The 25,864-nt window shown below is 37.1% G+C and overlaps 4 protein-coding genes across 5 annotated transcripts; all 4 read right to left on the reverse strand.

Annotated features, from left to right (window-relative positions):
* Positions 1 to 2,060: 2,060 nt before the first annotated feature.
* PSRP2 (RNA-binding (RRM/RBD/RNP motifs) family protein) lies at positions 2,061 to 4,532 on the reverse strand. The gene is made up of 4 exons (XM_007052531.3): positions 4,089 to 4,532; positions 3,485 to 3,586; positions 3,098 to 3,397; positions 2,061 to 2,449 (listed from the first exon to the last, which is right to left on the reverse strand). The coding sequence occupies exons 1-4, from the start codon at positions 4,407 to 4,409 to the stop codon at positions 2,411 to 2,413; spliced, it is 762 nt and encodes a 253-aa protein (XP_007052593.3). The 5' UTR covers positions 4,410 to 4,532; the 3' UTR covers positions 2,061 to 2,410.
* A 1,274-nt stretch (positions 4,533 to 5,806) lies between these two features.
* Positions 5,807 to 9,292, reverse strand: LOC18614670 (FT-interacting protein 1). The gene has a single exon (XM_018114361.2). It carries the CDS (start codon positions 9,146 to 9,148, stop codon positions 5,996 to 5,998), a length of 3,153 nt encoding a protein of 1,050 aa, XP_017969850.2. The 5' UTR covers positions 9,149 to 9,292; the 3' UTR covers positions 5,807 to 5,995.
* A 4,082-nt stretch (positions 9,293 to 13,374) lies between these two features.
* UPM1 (urophorphyrin methylase 1) lies at positions 13,375 to 16,482 on the reverse strand. Of its 2 annotated transcripts, none has more exons than XM_018127653.2 (5): positions 15,724 to 16,482; positions 15,492 to 15,572; positions 15,323 to 15,392; positions 14,288 to 14,565; positions 13,375 to 13,872 (listed from the first exon to the last, which is right to left on the reverse strand). In XM_018127653.2, the coding sequence occupies exons 1-5, from the start codon at positions 16,273 to 16,275 to the stop codon at positions 13,726 to 13,728; spliced, it is 1,128 nt and encodes a 375-aa protein (XP_017983142.2). In that variant the 5' UTR covers positions 16,276 to 16,482; the 3' UTR covers positions 13,375 to 13,725. The 2 variants fall into 2 exon arrangements, with proteins under 2 accessions (XP_017983142.2, XP_007052596.3); XM_007052534.3 differs by having other exon boundaries at positions 15,492 to 15,569; positions 15,724 to 16,480.
* A 1,258-nt stretch (positions 16,483 to 17,740) lies between these two features.
* LOC18614673 (O-fucosyltransferase family protein) lies at positions 17,741 to 21,261 on the reverse strand. Its single transcript, XM_007052536.3, has 6 exons — positions 20,452 to 21,261; positions 20,087 to 20,255; positions 19,451 to 19,540; positions 18,997 to 19,280; positions 18,617 to 18,875; positions 17,741 to 18,377 (listed from the first exon to the last, which is right to left on the reverse strand). Exons 1-6 carry the CDS (start codon positions 21,075 to 21,077, stop codon positions 18,150 to 18,152), a joined length of 1,656 nt encoding a protein of 551 aa, XP_007052598.1. The 5' UTR covers positions 21,078 to 21,261; the 3' UTR covers positions 17,741 to 18,149.
* Between the last annotated feature and the right edge of the window lie 4,603 nt (positions 21,262 to 25,864).

A 25,864-nucleotide genomic window follows, 5' to 3' on the forward strand; every position in this document is an offset into this window, starting at 1 on the left:
GCATTTAGAAGATCTGTCAATATGGCAGTAATAACGAAGTGATTTCTGATTCAAGTGGGAGCTAGCTCGGAGGTTTTTCTATAAGACTTGGAAAGGATCGATCTTTGGGTGAAGCCATCAAAGCAAGGACTTTAGGCCTCCAATTTGGGACAGTCCCAAATTTGAGAGGTTTTATAATTTAATAATAATTATAATATAATTAATTATATTAAAAATATATAAAAATTGAAAAAATATATAAGAAAAAATAATTCTAAAATTACTTATTTTCTCATTTCTCTAATTATGTATATAATAAATTTCAATTTTCTATCACTTTCTAATTTTTAGAATACTATTAATTCTCAACTATATTATCCTATTTCCAATCAATTAAGGGTTATATATATTTAATCATTTTCAACAATTATTTTATTCTCACTTATTTTTCCTGTGTCTCATCAATGTATTTAATGATTTCCAACCGCTATTTTTTTTCTCTATATAAAATTATTTTTTTAATATATAATATCTACTTAAAAATTTTTCTTTTCTCATTTGCTATTTCTTCTTTTAACTTCAATTTTCCTCCAAAAAATACATAAAAAAATTTATTATGTTATTATATTCATAATGCCATAAGCCTCATTAGCAATTTGCAATAAGCATTTAATAATTAAGTATTATTATTCTAATGTTTACAAACTTTTTTACTTTAATTTAAAGTTTATATTATATTGATATATTGTCTTTATCTTTTATAATAGTTGATTTATTTGAATTAAAAATCTTGATTGTTGATTTTATATTAGTCATTTAAAAAATATAAGATAATTATAATAGCTAAATATTTTTGTACTTCATAATAAACATTTGCATATGTCAAATCGAAAATATGAATTTGGTTATTCAAAACTTAAAAGCAAAAAGTAGAATTGAAAGTTTAATAAAATATAAAAACAACGCATTTGATAAATTTTTTACAAGTAATAAAAATAATGAATTAGAAATTATTAATGAATATCCCTTAAATGAACAAGTTAATAATCTTAGAGAGTTAGATGATAATAAAATACTAGAACAAGAAGTTAATGAAAAGATTCAAAATGATCATAGAAATCATGATAAAGAGGATCAGTCTATTAATTTAAATGATTGCATTCTTAAAAATATTTATGATCCAAGTCAATGGACAAATATTGATACAAATTTAAGAGATTTATTAGTAGAAAAAGGCACACGACTTAGATTTTCCTAAAGATGGATTTTCAAAACATTTTTCAACTACATACTATATTCAGGAGTTGGCAAATGAGAAGATGCATGAAAGAAGATGGTTAGTTTATTCAGAAGACTTTGATAGAGTATTTTGTTTTTGTTGTAAATTATTTAATTTGGTTTATAGTACAAGTAAACTAGCTAATGTTGGCACTAGAGATTAAAAAAACCTTAGTACTAAACTTAAGAATCATGAAATACTTTTTTTAAATATTTCGTTTTAAGCTTTTAAACTTATTCAGTTGCTCTTGCACTTGGAATATGCACAACCTACCGAGCAGAGTTGCGTGAGGTGCCTATAAGGGACTATGTTTAGCTTGGGAACTTGGTTATCGGAAAGTTGAGCTACAAGTGGATAGTAAATTAGTCTTGCAGGCTGTCAATTCATCTCACTTTCAGCCACGGACTAACTTCGATATTATTCAAGCCATTCAACAACTCCTTCAAGGCCAACGAGGAAGTTAAAACACAACATAATTTTAAAGAAGGAAATGTGTTAACCGACTAAATGACTAACAAGAATTTTGATATAATTGATGATTATGTGTTCTATGATGTTTCACCACCTGATATTAAAAATTTTCTGATGAATGATATATTGCAAATATGTTCCTCTCATTTGACTAAAATTTAATAAATTTTGACTCAAAAAAAATTAGTAAACATATCATATTATATTATTATATGTTTAATAAAGTTACGCATAAAAGTATTTAAGATTAATTAATCATATTGTATTTATATTTCTCCATATAAATATTAAAACTTTATATTTACACAACACTTCAAACATGAAACACGAATTCTTGGGTCTAAATTTTTCCTCTAAGAGGATTCGCATTGTATTATTTAGAAGAACAGAAGGGAAGCGTTGAGGACATAGTAACAAACCAACTTCGCGCTTTGGAAAAAATCACACATTCATCAACTTCCCAAACGAAATGTGTTCATCCTCTATTCCCACCACTAGCTTCTGCCACATATAATTACAGAACTTCATGACAGAAATAAGCCAGAATTTTCTATAGCAATAGCACTAACAAAGTTGATTTTACAATCAGGAGAAACAACCACTCCAATTTGCAATGAAATGGATACAGGATTAGATAAACCACCCCCTCTAGCCCCCATGGAGCTGCCAGTGCCAATCATTCTATGCCTTGTTTACACGAACTTGTTGCCCTTCCAACAACTGCAAAAAGAAACCATTTTATATCAGTAAGAAACAACTATATATTGCAGTTGCCCGTCCATGTGAATCTTACCAGTGAAATCAAAGAACTAAAGAAGCTCATCACAGACTTATTGAGATGCATTGTGCGTACAAGAACATAACATCCAATGATTACACCATTTGTGCCATAACTCATCGCATGTTATGAAGGATGATCCAAAGACTACATAACAGGCATGAGACAAGAGGCATCAACTGACTAGACTTAAAGATCCATAGTATGCCGAACTAGATGAACACACATGCATGCACAACAGATTTCCAAAAATGATATCAGCAGAGGAATATGTTTGATAGATTGAGATTATCAAATGAAAATTGCATGTTTGATCAAGACACAATAAGCAAAAAGGAGATGGCAACTGCCAGGCCAATGGTTATCACCAACAAATCAAGAGTTTTCTTAATAAATCCGGGAATCATAAATTCTCAAGTTATTGGCATAAGCATAAACAGTGTTATAATAACAATAAGAAGCAAAAACAAGATTGCACAAACATGTATGTTTTTATGGAACCATTGCATATCAGCGTTGGTGCACAACAGGGGGTATTTTACAAATCTAATGTCCAACAAAAATCAAGGCAAAAGCGGTGAACAACTTACAGAATTGTTAAAAGCAGAGATGGCAGCTTCAACTTCCTCTTCTGAAGAGAATGTTACAAACCCAAATCCCCCGGATTTTGATGTCCCTGGAACCCGTGAAACCTTAGCGCTAAGTACCTTCCCTTTCTCAGAAAAGAACTTCTTGAGTGTATCTGTGGTTATTGTCTTTGCAAGATTTCCCACATAAACTTTGTGGGGACTATCAACAAATTGGGAATCCTCATCCTGAAGGAGAGACAAATCCACTTGTGGCAGAGGTTTCTCAGTGATGTTTACCTTGATCTCACGCTGCCCAATTTCCTGCAATAAATGATCACCATGAGAAAAACAGAGAACAACATATGTCTTCTCATTATTTTGGAACAATAAAGAATGATTAAGGCTTACAGTGCCATTTAGTTTCTCAATTGCTGCATTTGCATCCTCCACGGTTTTCATTGTAACAAAAGCAAATCGGCGACTCCTTCCAGAGTACTTGTCATACATCACCTACAACAAAAACATAAGCACACAACCATTTTCAGCAAGACTCGAACCCTTTTTCTGTCCTCCTTTTTCTCATCAAGTGATACTATAACTCATGTGGCTAGTCAAGTTTCAGCAGGCTGCACACAGTCCCAACATTGGCTATTAAGCTACATATATTCAATGCTAAAGCTAAAGGTTATAAACTTATGGTGCTATTTTATCCTTATATTCTGCCAAATACAACTAATTTAGTGCCTCTCACATTCCAATTAGAAAAATCCACAAGAATCATGACACATCCTGTCTGCGCTCAGTAGATGGAGCTAACTTCAAAAGTCAAAGTGAAAAATATTGAAAAGTTCCGTGCAGGTCATTGAATTCTAACATAATTTGGGAATAAACACGCAACATCCATTTTCCGGCCGCAAACTGGGGAAGAAAGGAGGGGAAAAGAACAGTTTTAACACAATGGCAAAACAAAGTAACATGCACAAGGCAGGAGGAGCAATAGAAAAGGAAGCACCTCCGCTTTTTCAACAGCGCCATGTTCTTCAACAATCTTTGTGAGCTCGTCATTGTTAACAGTTCTGGGAATATTGCCAATGTAAAGCCTCCTGGCAGCCTCAGAAGACGGGGAGGAAACCACTGAGGTTTGCTCTTCTGCGACCGCAAACAACCTAACTTTCTTTGGACGTGAATTCAAGAGGAGGTTTTGAGGCAAATTGGCAAATGGATTTGTCGTTGGTTGGAGGATTTGGAGAAAGAGTTTGGATTGGAGTGTGAGGGAGAGTTTCGCGGGATTGGGGAGACCTGGTGGTGATATTAGAGATGATATTGAAGCCATTTTCTCTGCTTTGGGGAACACTATTACCCTCCGGTTGAGGAGAGGGAAGGGGTTTTATCGCATTATCCGCTGAGGGGCTTTGGCTGTGACTCACCCGCCTGTAACTCTTACCTTCCGCATAATGGGGCAGAAAATAAAAATACTATAGTATATTTAATTGTGTAACGCTTGTAACTCAAATAATATATATACATGTATGTATATCTTAAAACTTAATTTGATAACATAATTAAAATATAAAAGAAAAATCAAATTAATTAAAATAGTATGGATTTAAGTAGGAGACAGACGTATGGAGTATAAAATAAAAAAAAAATCAATATGCTTAGAATATGAGTAAATAGGTAATCATGCCCAAGGCGGCCCAACAAGTTCAAAGGTCTAAAGCAAAATATTCAAATGAGATTTTTTTATTAAAATTTTATTCTTCTAACTTTTTGAGATGTAAAATTTTTAATTAAACTTTTATAATCAAGTTGTTCTAATATTTCTTTTTCAATTGATAATATAGTCAATCCATTTAATCTTTCTTGAGATATTGTTGATCTTAAACAAGATTTTATTAATTTTAATTTTGAAAAACTTTTTTTTCCTGAAGTAACACTTATTGAAATTATTAATATTATTCTAAAAGTAATATATACATTTGAAAAAGAATCGAGTTTTCTTATATGATTAAGTATGTCAATTAGACTGTTGTATTCCTGTATAATTTCTTTTAAAATTTTTAACTTTGAAAATAAATCTAAACAATCAATATCAAAATAGTTGTTATATTTTAAAGAACATTCAACATTAAGGCAATATTCTTTCAAATGAGGCTCACAGTTTTATGAAGATAATAAAAAAATATACTTATTGTGTATTCTTTGAAGAAAAATTAAAATTAAAAGAAAAAAGAGCAAATGAGAAAATAAGATTTTAAAAGTAAATATTATACATTGAAAAAAAATAATTTTTTTTATATATATAAAAAATAGCTGTTAGAAATCATTAAATGTATTGATTGAAAATAAAAAAAATAAGTAAGAAAAAAATAACTGTTGGAGATGATTAAATACATATGACTGTTAGTTTATTAAAAATAAAAAAATATAGTTGAGAATTAATAACATTTTAAAAATAAAAAAGTAATAAAAAATTAAAATTTATTAAACATATAATTAAAAAATAAAAAATAAATAATTTTATTAATTATTTTTTATTTTTTATATTTTTAATATAATTAATTATATTATAATTATTATAAAATTATAAATCTTTCTTAAAATTGGGGCCTCAAATTGGAGGCCTTGCATGGGTGGCTTCACCCAAGGGCCGGCCCTGATCATGCCCATCCCATCCAGCAGCGGTACCAGATCTAGTACCCCATGTTGAAGAACAGGTGAAACAAGATGGAGATAAAAGTCAAGAGTGAATAAGTTATAACTGCAACTGCAATGTAGGGGAACAATTTATGGAAAAATAAAAATATTAGTCATTATTTTAGGACCAACATTTGTTTAACTTCACACAAGAAAGCAGTTAATCTTGGATCGATGTTATCCTGTAGGCTGTAGCACACGTTGAGACAACTAGTATGGATATCACAGTAAGCTATCTGTTCGAGCGGGCAACCTCTTGAAGAAATTGCTGGGTACAGATGGCAGCTTGCTCCGGAACCTGGGGTGCCGCAAGTAATACAGACCAGCAAGCAGAGCTACCACTCTAAATGGGGTCGCATACAGCACAACAGCTGCACAAAGACAGAAAACAATGAAAAGACTGGTAGCTCGGGGGTCTCTCCACCCCAGCAGAGACTGAAATCTCTCCCCTTGTGTTGCTATGTCACCCACAACAGTTTGAATCCTCCCTGCAACACTTCTAAGCCGATCATATCTCATTCTAACTATATCATGTGATTTGGAAGTTGGAAAGGTATCAAATTCTTCATCTAGCTCATCTGGATGTACTGCCTCTGCCCATGAAAGTTTTGTGTCCATATGGGGCGGGTACCTTGGGCGGAACCTGTAGTTCCATATTCCTATGAGGAACATGTACAAAAATAGAGTCGGGAGAATCAACTCCGGATACCAAATCAGAATTAGAAATAGAATATGAACTAGGACAGATGTGATGGGGTTCTTCCAATCGCAAACATCGCCAAACCATCGACCCACAGAAATCATACCAGAGAGGAGTGACATGATCCGGAGGAAATTAGCTTTGCTTCTTCTCATGCTCCACATGTGAGAATCTACATCTAACATATATTCCACCACCTCTTTTCTTAAAGGTGGTTCAGCTCGGCCAAGCCGCATTGCAACAATATTCATGGCTTGGTATCTCAAATTGTCTACTTGATTGACTGTGAATGGATGTAGATAATGCATTTTAGGCAGCAAGGGGTGCCCATAAATGTAGATCATGTTAGCAAGTGACAGAGTTGTAAATCGAATTGCTAGTTGGAGCTCGCCCATTTTCTTCACTCCATGTGGGTGTAAGACGAGCAGTGGATAAGAATGTGTATAAATCCGATGGGCTTCTAGAGTTGACAGCCGAATTCGTACCTTTCCAATTCGTGAATCTCGTGCTGCATTGCTCCCTGTTGGTTTCTCACCACCGCCCAAGTGGCTGTTGTCAAAAACTCCCAATGTTATCACTGTGCAAGGATCATAAACTTCCCACGTATACTGCTCGTTCCACTTGGGATTGAAAGTGTCAAGAATGGTTCTGGTACGAACCCACTTCTGGCCATACTTAGCGGCGCAATAGGCATCTGTACTCCCTAGGCCATCCTTCATTTTCATTGGGAGGAGCCCTTGTGCACCCAAAATGCCCACTTCTAATATCCCAACTGGTTCTTTCCAAAGCTGCCTTGCCGTTGGTCGTTGATCACTAATGTACATTGTTGACTCATCCAGCACATGGTATCCACCTTCAAGACAAACTCTCAGGTGAATCCTACTGGAAAACTTGAGTTCTTTCCTCCTATCAGCTTCCAGGGCACCAAAACCGTATTTCTCGAGATTGAACCAGCGAGATTGCACTGGGCGGTGGTCTAGCCGCTTCTCAAATGCGCTGAGTGGTAGGTTTATCTTCCCTAACACATCCTCCTTTGAAGGGTGTACTCGATCCTCAACAGTGATGAAAAGCTGTTCCTCAAAAGGCTCAGCCGTTACAAAAACTAAATCTTCATTCCAGAGTGGGTTGGCTGTGCGAGTTGGGCATATCTTGGTTCGCAGCACTTGGTTTCCGATCTGTGCTTTTACAAAAACTTCTGGGAGGCGGCTTCTGTCATTGGGCAGCACATCCTGCGCTTCAATCACATTCACCCTTAGGTACCACAGTTTTGGTGACACATAAACCTTTGATCGGATGTTAGAAATACCCTCTCCATAGACTGAGGCAGCATCTGAGTGCCATGCATCTGGCAATGCTTCATCAGCTTGAGTTCCCATCCAAACTGCAAGCATCACGTCTCCCCTTACCTTTCCTTCTCTACGCCTGTCCTCTAGTCTGTACCATTGAGGAGCCAATGGGCTGTCGGGTGGAACCCTCGTTGGAATCTCATTCAAATCGAAAACTACTCTTCCAAGATAATCATCTCTGCCCACCATTTCTTTATCCTTCACAAAAACTTCTAGTACTGAGGATTGAACACGGTCCTTTGAGAAGGCAAACACTTGGTTCCATTCAGGGTTCATTTTCCTCTCAAAATGCTTTGTTCTTCCTTTGTAGTTCCCCAGCTTTACTTCCACATACGGATCGCAGCTTCCAGTTACGGAGCTGGGAGGAAGATCTTTAGCTTTTACGACCCTCACATACAGATAGAACATCTGCTCAACAAGATCGTAAGTGCTCGTGAATCTCTCGCCACTAATCCATCCTCTTCCTCCATAAGCTCCACCATTAGGCCATCGCTCACCAAGCTGGGGACTGGTGTCCTTCAGATTATAGTCCTCTTGGTAACCAGGCTGGGCTTGTGCATTCACAGATTGCATGGTGAACTGCACGCTGTGTGCCCTTTTCTCCACTGGTAGGCTTGTTTGTTGCAGTACTTGGTGTTTATGTACGTACGGAGTTGTCTCTACTGTCCCTTCACTGGGTTTTTTGATCTCTTCCTTCAGAGCTTTGGAAGGATCACTACCTCTCGAACTGGTTGCTGCAATAGGAGAACTGGATTTCTGAATCGGAGCAATGGAAGAACTAGCTTTGGCAGTGCCAACAGCAACAACTGCTTTTTGGTGAGCTACTAAAGTTTTGCAGTTGGTGTTATCTGAAACAGGGGCTGAAGTTGGTGGTGATGATGGTAGTGGTTGATTGAACAGCGGGGTTTGTAGTGGGGAGGGAGGAGGGGACTTTGTTTCAGATTCTGATGAGATATAGACTTTCAGGCCAATCTCACCTTTGACAGATGAGAGAAACCACTTTTTTTCTAGTTGAAATTGTTGATAGACTTCCTCGCCTTTTCTGACAATGCTTGAGCAAGGAATTGTCACCCTACCAAGGAAATTTCGACCTGGAACAAGTCTCCTTTCATTGTAAACAGAGACCTCTAGTGATTGGTGATTGGAGTCATTGGTTTCATCAAAATCGAAGAAAAGTTTCTGATTCCAAACGGGGTTGAGGTTTTTAGGAATGGTTTTAGTTTTGCTTTGTTGGTTTTGGAAATCAACTTCCACAAATGAACTAGCAGACCCCTCACCATCTTTGGGCATAAGATTATGAGCATCCACAACTTCAACAACCAGCTTCATACTACTTTTTCTGGGTTGCTTGCTGCCGCAAGAAGCTAACGTAGTAGCTCCTCACAAGAAATCTCAAACTCGATTCTGAAGCAAAGAAGTTCTAAGTAGGAAGGAGAAGATAAAAAAGAAGGAATAGTTAAGGTTCTCTGCTAACATCGTCTTTTTGAAGAAAGGAATGCTTTGTTGGAGAAGCTTACTTTGAATTCAGTGGAACCCTGCTGATTGCAAGTAAGAAAGGAGGGAAAGCATAAAATCGAAGAATTGAGAAAGTGAAAGTTTGATGTTCCTTTTTGTCTCTGCAATAAATATCTGGCACTTTCTAACTATTTGTGAATGCTCGTTGTTGAAATTCTTTGAGTTTTTACCACTCAGTGACAGAACGTTGAAACGTGTAATTAAGGTCAATTGAAGCCATATCTGAGATGATAAAGAGATACTTTGCTTAGTGAGATTGACTACTGCACAGTACCTGTGCCAAGGGCTGAAACTGATCTTATTTCGTTATGCTTTTGCCCTTTTCCTCCGATGTGAACAAGGTTAAATTGTTTCAGAGATTGTGATTCTCATAACTCACATCCAGGGCTGTTGTCTGAGGAATACTACAATTTACAGCATAGCTCCCCTGTTGATAGCAACATATAATTAACAAGTCAGACAATTTCAGATTTATTTCTATTTGCCAATCTTTGAAACAATATTCTACTGTGAATCTTTTTAGCATTTAGTCAAGGTATGCTGGCCAGTAGAATGGAAATAAATTTAAGAATTTAGTTAGGTCTGATATGGCTTATGGGCATTCCTTTCTTCCGTGCACAGCAAAGACAAATGCAACAAAGAGTTATAATAGGTACAAAGTGAGCCGAAAGAGAGAAAAAGCAAGGAACGCCTAAGCCAAAAGACGCCTTTCGTGTCATTTAATATGTATGTTCTTTTCTTTTCTTGTACTAGCAACTAACATTGGTTTATTATTGTACTTTCAGATCTGGTCCAACCTGAACCAGTGTCAAAATGTGTTGCCAACTTAGTTCCATCTTTGATTAAGTTAGCCTCACCCTCATAATGACTTTCCTCAGGCTGCATAATTAAGTTGTTTGATTCTAAGAACAGCCTTAATTAAAACGAGGCAACCAGCTGTACCATGAAGAAAAGAAGGGTGGAGAGGTTTTTAAGCGATTATGAGTTCATCTCGCACTGAAAAAAAAATGCAAAAGAAAAGAGTGCACAGAAGAAGTTTCCTTTCAATCTCGATGGATTCCAGTTTCGTGATACTTTGCTTAGAGGTTAGAGCCATTTTACAAGGTTGGATTCTGAATATCCAGCTGTCTATATATTTCCTAGACCCATCAACCAAACACAGGGAGTTCTCAGCAGGATTTTAACACAGAGGATGTCAGGGCGAGATTCTCTGCTTGCAACTGAAACCCAAAACGAGATATATATATATATATATATATATCTATAGTTATCAGCATCATCATGCAATTGCAAAATGATTTTGAAAGTTAAGGAAGATTTATGGGTTTATTGATCACAATGATATGCTTCAGAAGTCAGAAAAATTGGAAGAAGATTGCTAAATATAATACTACTGTAGTACACCAATAAGCTAACGAGATGACCATGCCCTAGTAGAGAGAAAAAAAGAAGCAAAAAGCATCAGTTCAGTTGAGAGTTGAGACAAGCAACGGTTAAAGAGTTTTTTTGATCGGAAGTTGACAGTGTTCCTCGTCCCAGACTCGAACAGATGGATAGATTCGCATGTTTCCTAATGATGTTTTAGTGTTTTAGATGTCCAGTCCAGTGAAGCTGCTCTATCACGTGTCCTTGGCCACTTCGGTCTTTTGCAATCATTAGACAAGAGGCAGAAGCAGTTGGCAAAAGTCAACGAAAGCTTGATAGTTTAAGGAAAGGAAGGGAACCATCTTGGAACGTGGGAAACATTATCTCTCTAGTCTTTAGCTTGTCCCGCAAGTCGCTTGAATTGTAACACACACGCCTCATCCCACTATATATTAAAATCAATCAAGGAGCATCTCTATCCATCTCCCATTGTTTTCATCTCCATCTAAGCATCCAAAACCTTTCACTCATTCATATTCCGCAACACAACACAAGCAAATACCGATGGTTTTCTTCTCGCTCTCCGCCATATTCAGATGTTTGATGCCATCATCACGAGTCTCTGACAATGCAAATGGCGCAAATCTTGCCAAAAAGTCTTCTTCTTCTTCGAAACGAAAATCATCCAAAGCTCCAGTCATAGTTTCCTACTTCCCTGCCAATCCATATATCTCTCGCTTGTAGTTGTACCAAGAAGATACTTATTCATCATGGTTGTTCAATTCATTCAGACTGCAACTCATGCTTCATGGTGAATGGCTCATCACTGACGCAAATCGAACTAAGAATATGTTGGCGTGTAAATGAGAACCTCAGCATCATATTGTAGTCTTTGTTTAAATTGTATTTCTCTAAATTTGCATCGTGTTTGTGTATCCTGATTTCACAAATTCGAAAATAAATTCAAAGACATTTATTTTTTCTTTTTACTTAAAATTTCTGAGGTAGACAAATTGCTTAAATTCCTAAATTATGACATAAAATATTAGTTCCTCGGATAAAATTCTTGCTAAAATCATTCTAAAGCAAAAAAGCCAATTTGAGTATTATATTGTTATATACAATATTTTGAAAAACTATATCGTATAAATCTTGATAAGAATCAATTGCAAGTTCAAACTCACCATTCCAACGTTACATTTATTTATGTTAAAATAAGGATTGAAGTGTCCAAACATGATCAACATATATATAAATATATAAAAGTGGAGAAGCTTGTCAGAAATCTGCAGTATTTATAATATCCTTGACTAACTTGCCAAATGCTGTTTTGCATAAACTAAATAATAATTAGAAAGTTTTATAAAATTAAGATAGATAAACTGAACCCAAAAATGAAATTTTGAGTTGTAATTGCCAGTTGGTGGCAGTATCCAAGTAAATTGTGATTGACATTTTGCAGGAAAAGTTGTTTCTTTTGATCATATCAAATGCTTGTACTGTTGTTCTTGACAAATTTTCTTGACCAGACAAGCAAGCAACTCCACTTGATGCATTATTTACCTTGCAATGCGACAAGAGAGTGTTAGGAACTTTCGTCCTAACCACACTGGATCCTTGACTTTTGGTCAAACAACGGCCGCAGCTGACAACAAGCCTTGAACCCCAAGGTGTTTGGTGTTTTTTCCTTGGTCTGCAAGCATATCAATTATCAACAACATTTCCATTTTTAATTTCCCTACAAATAGAAGACTTTACCCCTCAGGTGTCTGCAGCTCAGTCTCTCGTCCCTGCTTTTACTCATCAGCTAAGCAAAGCAGTAAGCACCCACTTCATCAATTCAATTCATTCAACAAATTAATCAACATTCACGACACGCACCGCAATGTCTCTTTTCTCAGTCTCGGCTTTGTTGAGTTGCTTTCTGCCAAAGCCTCCTCGCGAGTTTCTGATGATGCACAAGTTGCCAGCATGAAGAAATGGTCATCGGAGAAAACTGAAACCAAAGTCAAAGGAGCTCCTATTGTAGTGAGCTACTTCCCCGTTAATTCATATCTAACACGCTTGTAATCAGTATTTCTGGAAGAGTGAGTTGTGAAGATACCAGAAAGACTTTGCATGGAGTTCCACATAGCAGACTCACGCAAAATCTAACGATTCTAATTGGGTCAAGTGGAAGTCGTTTTTTTTTTTATGGTCTGCTATTGGTTCTAATACTTGGTATCGGGTTTTTTTTTTTTATCAACCTTTCCTTTTAGTCTGCCTGTATTGATTCTTCTGTTCAGGAACAGATTGTGTTTCGTTCGTTGTTGTATTTAAGTTTCTTTGAATGTATTATTTAATTAAAGAAAGAAAAGAGAAGACAAAAACAATATATTTGTTGTAGACTGTAGACTTCGGCTGAGCCCACTTTCTACAGCTGTCAGCAGAAGGCAGGATCTTTGTAAGAACTAAGAAACAAGAGGTTGCAGGACACAAGCTCATATATTACTCAAGTTATTGTACTTGCTTTAAGAGAACCAAACGCTGTGCAGCTATAATGTAACAAAACAGCAGAACATTGGCTTAACATTTGAGTATTTTTAACTTTACAAAATTAACTCAGAACAAAGATCGTGTAAATAAATTTATGCCTCAACAACAGTTACTCAGTAACAAATGTTACAACTCATTGGTTGAAAGTACAAAATTTTATGATATTACTCTTCATTCAGAAGAATTCAATTGCAAAATGTTAGAATAGATGGCTACATTTTCCGGATGACTGGAGGCAGCAACGCAACCAGCTCTTTTCCATGAAATATATAAATTCCCAGAAAGAAATTCAACTGATTTTCCTAACAAGATTTGTACCAATATTTGGTGCTGCTTGTTAAAATTAACAAGTCCTAGAAATTCCATAACTGCTTGTGCCTACATCTTGAAGCAGCCGAGAAATTGACCTCTCACTTGTTCTTTGACATCCCAAAATAAACTGATCAACCTCACAATTAGAACCTTTTAAGCTGCTGCCTCATAGACATCGCCTAGGCCTCAACCAAACAGGATTCTTCTTTCAAAGACTGCCGCCAGAATGGTGAAAGTGCAACAACCTTCCCAATAATGATTAGTGTCGGTGATACTAACTCTGCCATTTTAATTTTATCAGCAAGATCCTTCACTTCTGCAAAGACCTGTATCATTGCAAAAACAGCTATAATTAGTTGGCACCATCAAAACAAGATTTAAAGTCTTATGGAAAGTAGACTGGGATTTTATTCTATTTTTGATAAAGTAAGTAATAATACAAAATTTATACCAATGTCATTGTACCAACTATATTTCCAATTTTATACAAACATAAAATAGATCGGGAATTTATTCTATTCACTAATTATGTAACTATACAAATTTTATGTTGGTATAAAATTTTATATTGATCATGCACATACTTATACAGGGAATTTAAGAGTCCCCTCTGACATGGTGTTTAAATGATTCAATTGATTTCTCCCCCCCTCAAGGTTGTAAATCAAATAATGGACATTTAGTTTAAAAGTTTGAAATATCAATTGGAAAATACATGCATGACATATAACATATGCTTACCATGCGCTGTTGAGGTGTGGTTCCTCGCTCAACTGCAGCTGCTGGTGTGTCTGGTGGTAGACCATGATGCATCAACTTTAATGCTAGAGAAGGGAGGGTGGATAAGCCCATATAAACCACTAAAGTTGAATCAGGGTCAGCTGCATTCTCTGCAACAAAAAGAGGATCTGTTCCCCCTTTTCTTGAGTGACCTGTGAGAAATCTTACACTATTTGCAACACCTCTATGGGTTAAAGGAATACCCAACTCTGCAGCTATTCCTGAGGCAGCAGTAATACCTGCACGGCAATAAGCATATATTAGAGTTTAAAGACATTTCTGATAGATTCAGTTCTATAATATGATTTTCAATACTTCTTCAACGAAAAACATCTTTCTTAAACCAGAACTCTGAACAGGACCTTCAGGATTGAAGAAATTGTCTATAAGTTTTAATGCTTTTGAGCATTGGGTCAAATGCATGAACCATCATACAAGTACCTCAAAAAGATGCCATACCCCGTGAGAAAAATATTCCTTTCCTCATCCAAAACATTTTCTAGCATCTATATTGAAACTATTTTCAAACAAGCTAAGTAAGAATATTATGAATACAGCCTCTGGGATACAGGACATATGATCAAGACATCTCTGCTTTTACCCTCTCCAGGCGCACTGTTGTTTCAAGCAAAGCAAAAAACAATTCATCTCCTTTGTAGTTTCTCCTTTGAGAAAATTGACAATTTTCATTGAGAAAATTTGAAAAGCTAATCAAGGGTTAGTGTGATAAAAAAGCCCGTTGAAAAACAAAATGTTAAGGTAAGTCCACATCATGAAAATCAATAGACAATGACAGCCGCTATTCAAATTGAGGACATGAAATAAAATGTTCATCAAAATGGTACAATTACAGTTTTTAACAGTCAGTCAAGGATGGTTAATTCTTTTCCATCATCAAACTTTTTGCCTCAAAGTCATTCAATTTTAAGAAACAAGGAAATCCATCCATGACAAATTGCTAATGCAGTTTAAGAAGATTGGTGTACAGTGCCGTACCAGGGATAACCTTGACCTGAATCCCTTGCTGTTGTAGAAAGTCCATTTCTTCCCCACCCCTTCCAAATACCTAAAATTCGCAATAGTTGTTCCAAAAAGAACCAGACTTGATAAGGCATTTCTACTAATTTAAGGGAAAAAATTGTTGGCAATTGTTTGAATGACTCACCAGTGGATCCCCTCCTTTAAGTCTAACAACTGTAGCTCCAGCTTCAGCAAAACTCAGAAGCAACTCATGTATCTCTTCCTGCTACAACAGCGCCAAAATCAATCTTTTCCCAGTTGTGAAACCGTAGGGTTCAAAAGAAATCAAGAAAACACCAGCCCGCAACTAATCAATTGTATAGGAAAATCAGAGAAATCCAATAGACATAAACCATCGAGAAATTGAATAAGTTTACCTGAGTTCGGCTATGATAGCCAGCAGTTTTGCCGACATAGAGAAGCCTGGCATCAGGGCCAACCAAATCTAATACAGCATTAGAAACCAACCTATCGTACAATAAAAGATCAGCATTTTGTATGACTCTGACAGCCTTTAATGTCAAGAGGTCGGGATCTCCAGGTCCTGTCCCCACCAAGAATACATTCCCTGGCCCGTTCCTGGATACTTGGCCCCCACAGCTCTCTCTCTTGTGTTTTAAAACTTGGAGCAACTTCCTGAGCTCCGGCAGCTGCAAAGCGATGTCATTTAGCCTGATGGAGTGGGTATCGGGCGGGATGGAGCAAGACCCAGCATGGTCATTATTGTTAAGGGACAGCCGCTGGTTGTTGTCGTAGACCCAGCGGTCCCTTTGGTATCTCTGGAATGAGTGCTTCTCCGTAAATGGTGAGGATGAAACACTAGAATTACACTGTAAACAACAAATGGGTTGTAAACGTGAAGAAATAGGTTTCCGTGAAAAGAGAGAAGAGAGCGAAAGCTTATAGTGATGGTTATAGGGCAGGGCCATTTTTATTTGGTGTTGTTAGATGGCAGAGCAGAGATTGAAATCGAAAACACAGACAGTTGCGTTCCGCCTAGAACAGAGAAGATAGGAGGAGCGACAGAGGGAGGGTTTGGGTTTGATCAGGATTTAGGGGAGAATGGATTCTTTTATCGGGTCGTGTGGACTTTGGGGAATATGAGGAGGCACGATAGAGATTAGAGGGTAGCTTTTTGGGGCACAAGGGGAACATCTCTTTTTACTATTAAGTCTTGTCTTGTCGTGTCTTGCCGTCTTCGGAGTTGGACAAGGCGTAGTCAAAGCAAGGGAGAGGCCACTTTAACTAGAGCCATGCCCATGTGGAACTAATTATATTTGGGTGGGACACGTGTCAGCAGATGGTTAATTTAGTCTTCCAGCTGCAGCAACAGTTGTCGACCAGACGAGGAGAGGAGGCTGGTGGATGCGGCGTTCAAAAACGGAGGGCAGCAGCCACAACAACGAGTGGACGTGGCTGCTGAGGGCCCCGCTCCTAATACCTTTTCATTAAAACAATCGAAACAAACAAAACTAATGCCACTTCATTAATCTGGTCTCAGCTTCGGTCCATATTCATTCTAGCTAGGGGCATATAAGGAATGTAACCATAGTACGGCCATAATATAATAATATGCATAGGTTAGAGCCTAGAGGTCAATTTGGGCTTTGTTCTGCTCGGATTCGCATGTTCGTTGGGTTTTGGATTTTCAGTTCAAGACTGTGTTAAAAATTAGCAAAGCCCCAAGTGCCCAAGCCTTAATCTATTGCGAGTTTCCACCTCTCTGACTCTGATTGCCCATAGCAACTAGTTCCCCAGCTCACAACTACTGCAACGATGCTCCAAATTGACTAAACATAACTTCACTGACATAAACGGTACTTTACGATTAAACAGAATACTTGAAGCATGTTTCTAATCACCTTTTTGTATCAACTTCCAGGGTAATGGCAATTGAGAGCCCAACAGCCAAGCAATGGGTTACTGACTATATGTGTAAACCACTACTACAAGCTCTCCTCCGGTTACCAGTGTGATAACGAGCTTCAAGCATGCTGGACCAGAGTAAGAACGAAAGAGCATGCAGACAAAAGGATGAACACTGCTGGCCGGTCCTGCAAAAGCCATAAGATTTAATCATGACCATTATGCTTATTTGGGTAACAGCAGGTTTGTGGCATATCTGTGGATTAACATTATGACCAACATATAATCATTTTCGTCCTGATATTTTCCGCCTACTTTGGATATTAGCCCCTAGTGCTTCACTCCAAGGAGCTCAGTCTTCAGAAACACTAGTTTAACTTATGGCATTAAGGTCAAGGGTTACAGAAAGATCACAGCACCATAAATCTCCTAAAACTGGTTCTGTTCCGCACAACATTATCCTCGATAATCAGACAAGAGAACTTCAATTATGTGAAACCGCAAAGAGGCTAGACAACAAAATAAGGGTGCTTTCAAGGAGGAAACGCTTTATTAACAAATATACATGTATAACAAGGAGGTACATACACTCAGTGGAAAGAATGAAAAAGTAAAAAACCTATTCTTAAAATGGGAAAAACTCTTCCTGTAAAGAATTAAAGAATAATAGACTATCATATATATATTCTCATTATATGTGGACATCTTTCTTGCCTCGAATACATACACATGCAAGTAGGATGGTATATGCAAAAGACCAAATGCAAGTACTTGCAAAAGAGGGTGACCAGGCTGCAGTCGCTCTTGAAATGGCGCTCCAAAGAATCATCATTGCCCCAAACGTCATTAGTATCAAATTTTAAGGGCTCAAATTCAGGTAGCACCAAGAATTCTCAAATCTCAATGGAGCAATCTGTCAAGCTACAAAGTATCATATTCAGCGGGTATGTACATTGTTGCACATGCACTCGGGAACTGGATACTTAGTTACATCCCTTCCAGCTTTGCTAGCCCTGAGTTCTGGCTGCCCTAAAGATTCATGGTGCAATTCCTTTATGATCCTGCTGAACTCAGCTTCAGGGAGAGAGGAGTTCAGAAAATAAGGGAGCATATGCCTTTTATTCGGAGTTATATACTTTTTATGCCCTGCATACGCTCTTTGTCCCTGTATCAACAATCAACGATAAATTTCAGTTTTAAAATTAGCAGCAGAGAAGCATATGCGGTTTTAAAAGATAGATATATTATAATTCAGTATGACTTGTCAAGAGCGAAAGTAAAAAACAAAATAAAAACAGAGTTAAGAGTTATATGATTGTTTTTTCATAGTTGAAGGTCCAAAGCACAAAAACTGGAAAGCAACAGGGGAACCAATGCTAATAAAACACTATGACGGCCACATACCTGAATTGCATGGCCCATATTTCCACCATGAGATGGCATGAAAACATCACTTTTCTGAGAAACTATGTAGTCAATTGCAGCCATAAAAGAAGCCTTGTTAGCAAATGGTTCTAGTTCACCAGGAAATGCAAGATCTTCCTTATTGTAGAAGTGGGGAAATTCTCTGGTTAATGGTGACAAGGCTTCTTTCCCACCCAGTGGTTGCCCTCCAGCCCAGTATATTTTTGCACTCCTTGGAGCCCCTAAAGCTTTAAGCAGCCTAAAGTGTACAACAACAAAAATATAACCATGCAGTTCATTAGAAGATTGTTCAATAAACAAAAGGTATCAAGTAGAGCACATAGAATTGCACAACTTTGCATAACAGAACTCACTCTTACCTAGTCACCTCAAAAGCATTCAAGGGGCACAGTCCTGCAAGCTTTCGCTCATGATAAGTCATGTTTGATCTTGCAGTGAGAAGCTCAGGGCGTCTTCTCCTTTCATTATGGATCATCTCATCATACTCCTTGCTCAAGCCTGGAAGGCAACCGGTCCTTACCCATACATCCTTCTCCATTCGAAGATGAAGAGCAAGGTAGGGTCCCTTGCTCTGCATTCTCTGAGCGAGCTTGTTACCAAGTTCAAGGATTGGTGGAGCAAATCTTAATGCTTGAAATGCCACCTGATATTAAACATTGAAAAATTGGAATCTGCTAAATTTAGACTAGTATATAATGCTAGAAGAAACAATAATAAAGTATCAGAACATGGTATAGAACAGGGCAAAGTTCTGCAAATCACAGCGTAAAAGTGTAGAAATGAACTAGAAGCAAAGAGTGAGAATTTAAGTACCTTGCAGCGAAGCTTTTGAAGATCAGGAGGAAGATCTTTAGAGAGCCTTGAATCCAGACCTCGTAAAAGCAAAACTCCTTCCCTGTTTATCTTTAGCACAAAGAGAATCATGTCAATATGTGCAGTTTAACAGAAAAGAAAACAAAAAGACAAGCAGTTCACATTCAACGTGTACAACATATCTAATTGATCATAAGACTTTTTAACTCCTAATCTTTAACACAGTGAGTCACAATTCTATTAAGAAGGCATATCTGTTCAACCACCAAAATCATTTGGCAAATACAGGACTGTAACCAGAACTAACATGGATGACAACCAGCATATGTTAGAGTGACCCCAAGAAGAAAGATGAATTTGTTTCAAGAAGTGCAATTATTGATAGTGGTTAATCAACTGAAGACATGTATCCAAGTAGGAACAAATTAGAAGCTTCTTCAACTACCATAAGAGAACCGCAATCTTAGTTCATTCTTAATAAAAACATCAATGAACTGGTGGGGCATAATTTCCGGTTGAAAAATACACACCTCCAAGACTTGTTCTTATTACACAGCCAAGCTTTAAGAGACAAATAGGCAAAAAGAAACAAATTCTATTGCTTGCTGAAATAACATAGAGGAAAAGGATCCATACCCGCTTAAGATAACGTGCACGAATCCATTGTGGCGAGACATGAAGTGGAGTCCGTTTCTCCTCTACTGGCCTTGTCATTATATGTGTAGAAGGCAATGACGACAGTATACGCACATCATTGGCAAGAACCCTCTTGAAATGAGCGAAATCGAATATATCAGAAAATTCACTGCAAGCAACAAAACATCATCACCCCAGATGAAACGAGAAACGGATGATACATTAAATTAAACTAAAAAATGAAGCTTAGGTCAGGGAAATATTTAGTAATATCTAATGTAGCAGGATGAAAATTGAACTAATGTGGGTTAAATTGATAACTCCAAATCAGCAACAGAAGAGAAGAGAGGTAGGTATGAATTTACCTTTCATCACCCCAGATGACATTGACTTGCAAGATGGGAACAACTAAAGCAGCTCCAAGAATCCTAGCAATGACAACAGCATCCACAATCTGATTCCTTTGCTGATTTATGCCACCTGAAACGACCACCAGCAAATACTTGCTCCTGTTCTTCACAATGGCCTCACCTGCTCTTCTATACTCGGCACTGAAGGCCAAACACGGCCGGTAGCCCATCCCATCAGGCTGCTTCCAAAACTCACTTTCCGAATGAGAATGATGAGAAGGTTGACCGCTATTATTAGCGATCAGAAAGTCGTCTTTCTTACCAACTTGGTCAATGTTGGAAGCAAAACTCTGATGCGGTTTTGATTGAGATTGGAGACAGGGGTAGGGAGAGAATGGGATCAGAGTGTCAACATTCCAGCCCAACCTCAGCATGCCAACAAGGCCGAAGAGAAAGAGAGCAAACAACCAAACCCTGGGGCTTCTGCATGAGTTGTAGCCAAAAAAGAACCTGTTTGAGTTCTTTTTCTTTGGAGAAACGAGGAGAGACTGGAGAGAAGAAGAGGAGAGAGAGTTGATAATCTGAGATGGAACTGAAATATACGACTGCTTCTTGGCGTTACAATTTTTTGATTTTGCCATTGAACATAAAGACTAAACCAGCTGGTGTTTCTCGTTCCTTGATTTAAGTACTTTTGTCTATTAAACTAAGAAGAAGAAGAAGAAGAAGAGAGATGTTTTACTTTACGTTTTCCTTCCGCAACTAAATGTTTAAGACAAAGGAAATGAAGAAGAAAGAATGGGCGGCGGGAACGCGAAGTCTGAACAATTCAGTACGCGGTCTTAAAAAGGAGAGAAGTTTGGACTTTTCTTTTTAGAATTATAGAATTTTTATTTTTTTATATTAATAATCGCTGATTTGACTATATTAGTAATCTTTACTCGCTTGACAGATGTGTGTTGAATTAAACTCATTTCTTTCCGTGATGACAATTATGCCCTTTTTGTTTTGGTATACCATCTCGATAATAAATATAATACTAGCTACAGCCCCGAATAAGCATATATATATAGTGAATGAATACTAGGATCCTAATACTTGAATTGCATGACTTGAAAGCATGGAAATAATATAATGAGATTATATCATCGCTAACTTTTCCTTCAATATTATTGCTGCATCCGTTGAAGTTAATATGTTACTGTGAGTCCAGGGTAAATGAGTTTGAATTTTGAAAAAGGGCGATATGATTGAGAGGCCAAAATGGAGATAAGGGGTGAAGAAGAGGGTGGTGTCGTGATGCGGTGTGCTGTGGTGTGGCCAGGCTGTTCCAATAAACAAATTTTGCAGTGAGTCAGCATGTGACCTGCCGCCATTCCACTGCCCCTCTGGCCTTGTACACAGAGACAGCCTGTTGTTTATTGCATTTGCCCCTAAGCCACGCTTGCATTACAAGTTACACCCCTCTACTCCTCGCCAACATACATTCTTAATACAACATTAGGGAGCGCGCTTTCAGAGGCAGGCTAGACTCCCATCGCCAGCTGGCATGCACTGCACACGCTGGCACTTGTGCCACGTTGGCAGATAGTGACTTCTCAGTACCTGCCTCGTGGGTCTTCTCTCCCTTTGCTGCAGCTTTTGGGAATGTGGTCCCATGCCGCTTCTTAGCCTTCCTAGGTATACATAAGTAGATTACTATTACCAATTAGTAAGTAGATGAACAGGGGCTTGGGGCAGAAGCACAACATAACATCTCACTTGTCTCAGCTGAGAAGGGGGAGTGCATTAACTTGCTGCAGAATTCTTCTTTTTGCTACCACTTGTACCATTCTATAAGATAAAAAGGAAAACAAATTGGTAAGTAAAGTAGGTGTTTTCAGGCTTTTCCAAGGATTTGACGCGTGGCCATGCAAGGCTAAGTATTGAAGATATGACTTGATAGTTAAGTGATTAACGTTTGAAATCTCAATCACGATGAGTTGAGTTTGGAACTAGGAAGATGATATAGGGAATTATTAATAATTACTCTGACTTAGATGTGGATTGATGACAACCAGGAATGATTACCCCGGAAGAAGAAAGGGTTAGCTTTTGAGTTACGGTAATCGCCACCAGGCACCAGGTGGGGTGCAGGACAGAGGTTTGTACGGTGGGGTGTCTACTGAGAGGCTCAGGGCTAAGGCTCCAGGCTCCAGCTGTAAGACGATTATGTCAGATTAAGTGCTGTTTCTTTCATTCTGATCAGTCATTGGTCCGTCCTTTGTCTAAAGTTTCCGCTTTCCCATTCAATCATCATTCAGCACTGCTTTGGGTGGGTCCACATTGGTTTCAAATTCCCCTTGGCTTTTGCTTTTTATGACCATATATATTACTTACTGGATAGATACATAAGGTCAGCATGAGCATGTTAAAATGGAACCAAAAACAAGTCTCACATTCTCATCCTAGCCACTCAATCAGAGGATTTACTTTTCATATATATGGTGTTGGTATTTTAGAATTCCATTTGGTTTTGTGATGCCAGGATATATATATACACGTAAATAAATCACATTCCTAATAATGCAGCATGAATAAGAGCGACTCACCAACCGCACCATATTAGATATAGACTAATATTCTCCGGTCATACAAGTTGGGCCAAATAGCATTTCAATTTATTCCCATGTATTTGTTTTTCTTACTATTTTTTAATCTTTCTCTTGGTTTATAGCCAACCACTATTTACGTAATGAAAAGATATGCAAACTACCATCAAGAGCTTTTCTTCTTAAATTACTTTCATTTTTTCATCAATAGAATTTAGAAAACAAAAAAAAATCAGTACATATATATATATATATAGTAAACTACTTTTAATTAAAAATTTACCACATCGTCCAAAAGGCAGGGGCAAGTGAATGCCAACAAAGCATCCTCGTAGTTAATTTAATTTGGACAATACTCCAATGTAGTATGTTTAACATACATTCAATCAAACTAGCTACCATGTCACGAGTCTTCATCGTTGGCTTTTGCAAAAAATATTCCAAAAAGTCCAAAAAATGTCTTTGATTGCTTCCCCTTTCTCTCAAAATATTTAAAACATAAAAAAAAAAAACACAAGTTTAAGCTTTTAAAATTTTACTATATTTATAGAGTAAATAAATTTAAGATGACGATGGATGGACGCAAGTAAGTATATATATAGAATAGGCAGTTGAAGGGTAAGCATCATGGCATTATTAAAAAGGATGTATCAACTTATTGGTAATAATTATCATAATTATTTTTATGATTGTGCAATATTCTACGGATAAGCTACAACTGGATGTGCAAGCATGTTGTTCGCGAGTCACGAATCACGATCGCGATCATAATTTATTTAGCAACATTTTAATTTGGAGCAATTGATTATATATTTGGTGTAAAAGGAAAAGTAAAATAATTTATTTAGCAAGTTCCAAGTTCCAAGTTCTTCATTTGTTTTGTTTTTGTAGTAGTTGTCATCATTGATTGTTTTCTAATTTATAGTGGAAAGGAATAACAATAGTTTTGCATCAGAAAATGAGAAAATGTAATGGGATATATTTGGGAAACGGAGAGTTCAACCCCTGCCCTGCCCCTGGAATACCATATTTATGATCCTTCCAGATTTCAACAACATTACAAGTAATTTTCCTGTCAACTCGAGAAGATCAAATTAAACTTGGTTTTGTTGGAGAGCTTAGGAGATTAATTAACAATTGCAGATTATGATATTTGGGATCTTTATTAAGTAAGCATATATAGATAAATTTGAGTTAGCCACAAGTTCAAAAAATGTTGATATTTGGGTTGTACAAGAATAATATTCAACTTAACACACGAGAGGCAACTATCATACCTTAACTACTTCAATAATGACCCGCTGGTTTTATTATCTTTTAAATTAAATGATTATTGGGTCCATGTCTTATTATGATCACTTGTAACAACTATAGCTTAACCACTAACAACTCTTAGAATCATACCCTTTTCTTTGGTGCAAGTAGTTAGAAATTAATTACCTAGTTCAGAAATAAATTACCTAGTGTTGGGTGGAAGTCAAAAAAACAGTTGGCATTAATTAGTTTTAAGCTCTAGTTGTTTTGTTCTTGCTTGGGTTTCATTTGATGTATAACGTAATTGGCAACAATGTCATAATATCTCTAGAATGTTTTTCCCGAAAGGGACTATGGGAAAGCGGAAAAAATTAAGCAGCAGTTGGATGATTATCATTGTGAAAACTAGAAGTTGAACAACCATATCATTCACGATTCAACCATCAAAAGATTAAGCTTTTTGACCAAATCTATAGGTAATGGGTGCAATATTTCATACATTAACTTGTTTCGGATTAGAAATACAGGACTATTGTCATGTTTTTCTTCTGAAAATTGGTAGCTCATAAAGCTAAGAATCAAGTTTCTAACCTTGTTCCAAGGACATCATACTACAACTGACTTGGTGTAAATCTAGCATCATATGTCTATCAAAAAAGAAAGAATAGAATGATGCATCATAATTTCATTGAGTAGGCTAGAAGGATCTCGTTAGTTTGGAGTTTTCAATCGTCAGATGTCAGAACCATTCAAATGGTGGAAGCCTGCTTGGTCCCCACCACAACCCAATCTGAGCTTTAAATAAGCACTGGCTAGTACAAATTTAGACATTAGTTCATGGATCGTCCACGTGATGGGTAGAGACTCTGCCTACTCGTGGCAGGTGCTAACCTGATTCATTGATTAATTATGCAGCAACTACTCACAAAAATTACAAGTCAAGGTGATGTCATGGTAAATACAGGAGGCAAAGTATAATTAGAATCAGCCTCTTGCCCAGGAGTCCCATTAACAACGAATCTCTTTAAAAAGGATACATGCTGATGGAATTATACAATACTATACTGTTCCTAAACAGGTGTTAACACTTAAAATTAATAATAATAGGCCTGCCTATGTGCTTGTATTATCGGTGCAATGGTATATATTCTCAATTTGTTGAATGAAAATATTTTCTTAAATAATTAATACTCTTCATTAGGTATTTTTTAGTAAAGCATTAATTGATTGTATGTTATAATTTACATCTACTACGTTGAATAATGTAGAATTAGTAAGTATTGGATGATTGGATCCACAGTGGCACCCATCTTGTTGGACAAGCAAAGAGCCACACGTTAATGCACTAAAATGAAGCTTGTTATTTGTTTATTTATTTTTGGGCAATCTTGAGATAGAATTGTTTGTGCTGCTACTCACACATCATGAGAAAAGCAAAGAGCGGGTCACCATTTTATACACTTTTTGATACAGAAGCAACTGTTTCCTTTCAAAGCCATCCCCTACGGCGTGCAGGTTACAGGCTACAGCCTACATTATCCATCCTTGTTTTTGGGAATTGAAGGAGATCAAACTACACTCGC

Source organism: Theobroma cacao, chromosome 1 (assembly GCF_053813885.1).
Source record: "Theobroma cacao isolate CCN51 chromosome 1, ASM5381388v1, whole genome shotgun sequence".
Lineage (NCBI taxonomy): Eukaryota > Viridiplantae > Streptophyta > Magnoliopsida > Malvales > Malvaceae > Theobroma > Theobroma cacao.

Excerpts from the sequence above, each read along its gene's own strand:
- PSRP2 (XM_007052531.3), bottom strand. The coding sequence starts at position 4,409 with ATGGCTTCAATATCATCTCTAATATCACCACCAGGTCTCCCCAATCCC. Across the intron at positions 3,587-4,088 it reads GCGCTGTTGAAAAAGCGGAG|GTGATGTATGACAAGTACTC; the intron begins GTGCTTCCTTTT and ends TTTTTGTTGTAG. Across the intron at positions 3,398-3,484 it reads TTGAGAAACTAAATGGCACT|GAAATTGGGCAGCGTGAGAT; the intron begins GTAAGCCTTAAT and ends CATTTATTGCAG.
- LOC18614670 (XM_018114361.2), bottom strand. The coding sequence starts at position 9,148 with ATGAAGCTGGTTGTTGAAGTTGTGGATGCTCATAATCTTATGCCCAAA.
- UPM1 (XM_018127653.2), bottom strand. The coding sequence starts at position 16,275 with ATGGCCCTGCCCTATAACCATCACTATAAGCTTTCGCTCTCTTCTCTC. Across the intron at positions 15,573-15,723 it reads GCTATCATAGCCGAACTCAG|CAGGAAGAGATACATGAGTT; the intron begins GTAAACTTATTC and ends GCGCTGTTGTAG. Across the intron at positions 15,393-15,491 it reads TTAAAGGAGGGGATCCACTG|GTATTTGGAAGGGGTGGGGA; the intron begins GTGAGTCATTCA and ends TGCGAATTTTAG.
- LOC18614673 (XM_007052536.3), bottom strand. The coding sequence starts at position 21,077 with ATGGCAAAATCAAAAAATTGTAACGCCAAGAAGCAGTCGTATATTTCA. Across the intron at positions 19,541-20,086 it reads GTGCACGTTATCTTAAGCGG|ATAAACAGGGAAGGAGTTTT; the intron begins GTATGGATCCTT and ends TTTGTGCTAAAG. Across the intron at positions 18,876-18,996 it reads AATGCTTTTGAGGTGACTAG|GCTGCTTAAAGCTTTAGGGG; the intron begins GTAAGAGTGAGT and ends TGTACACTTTAG.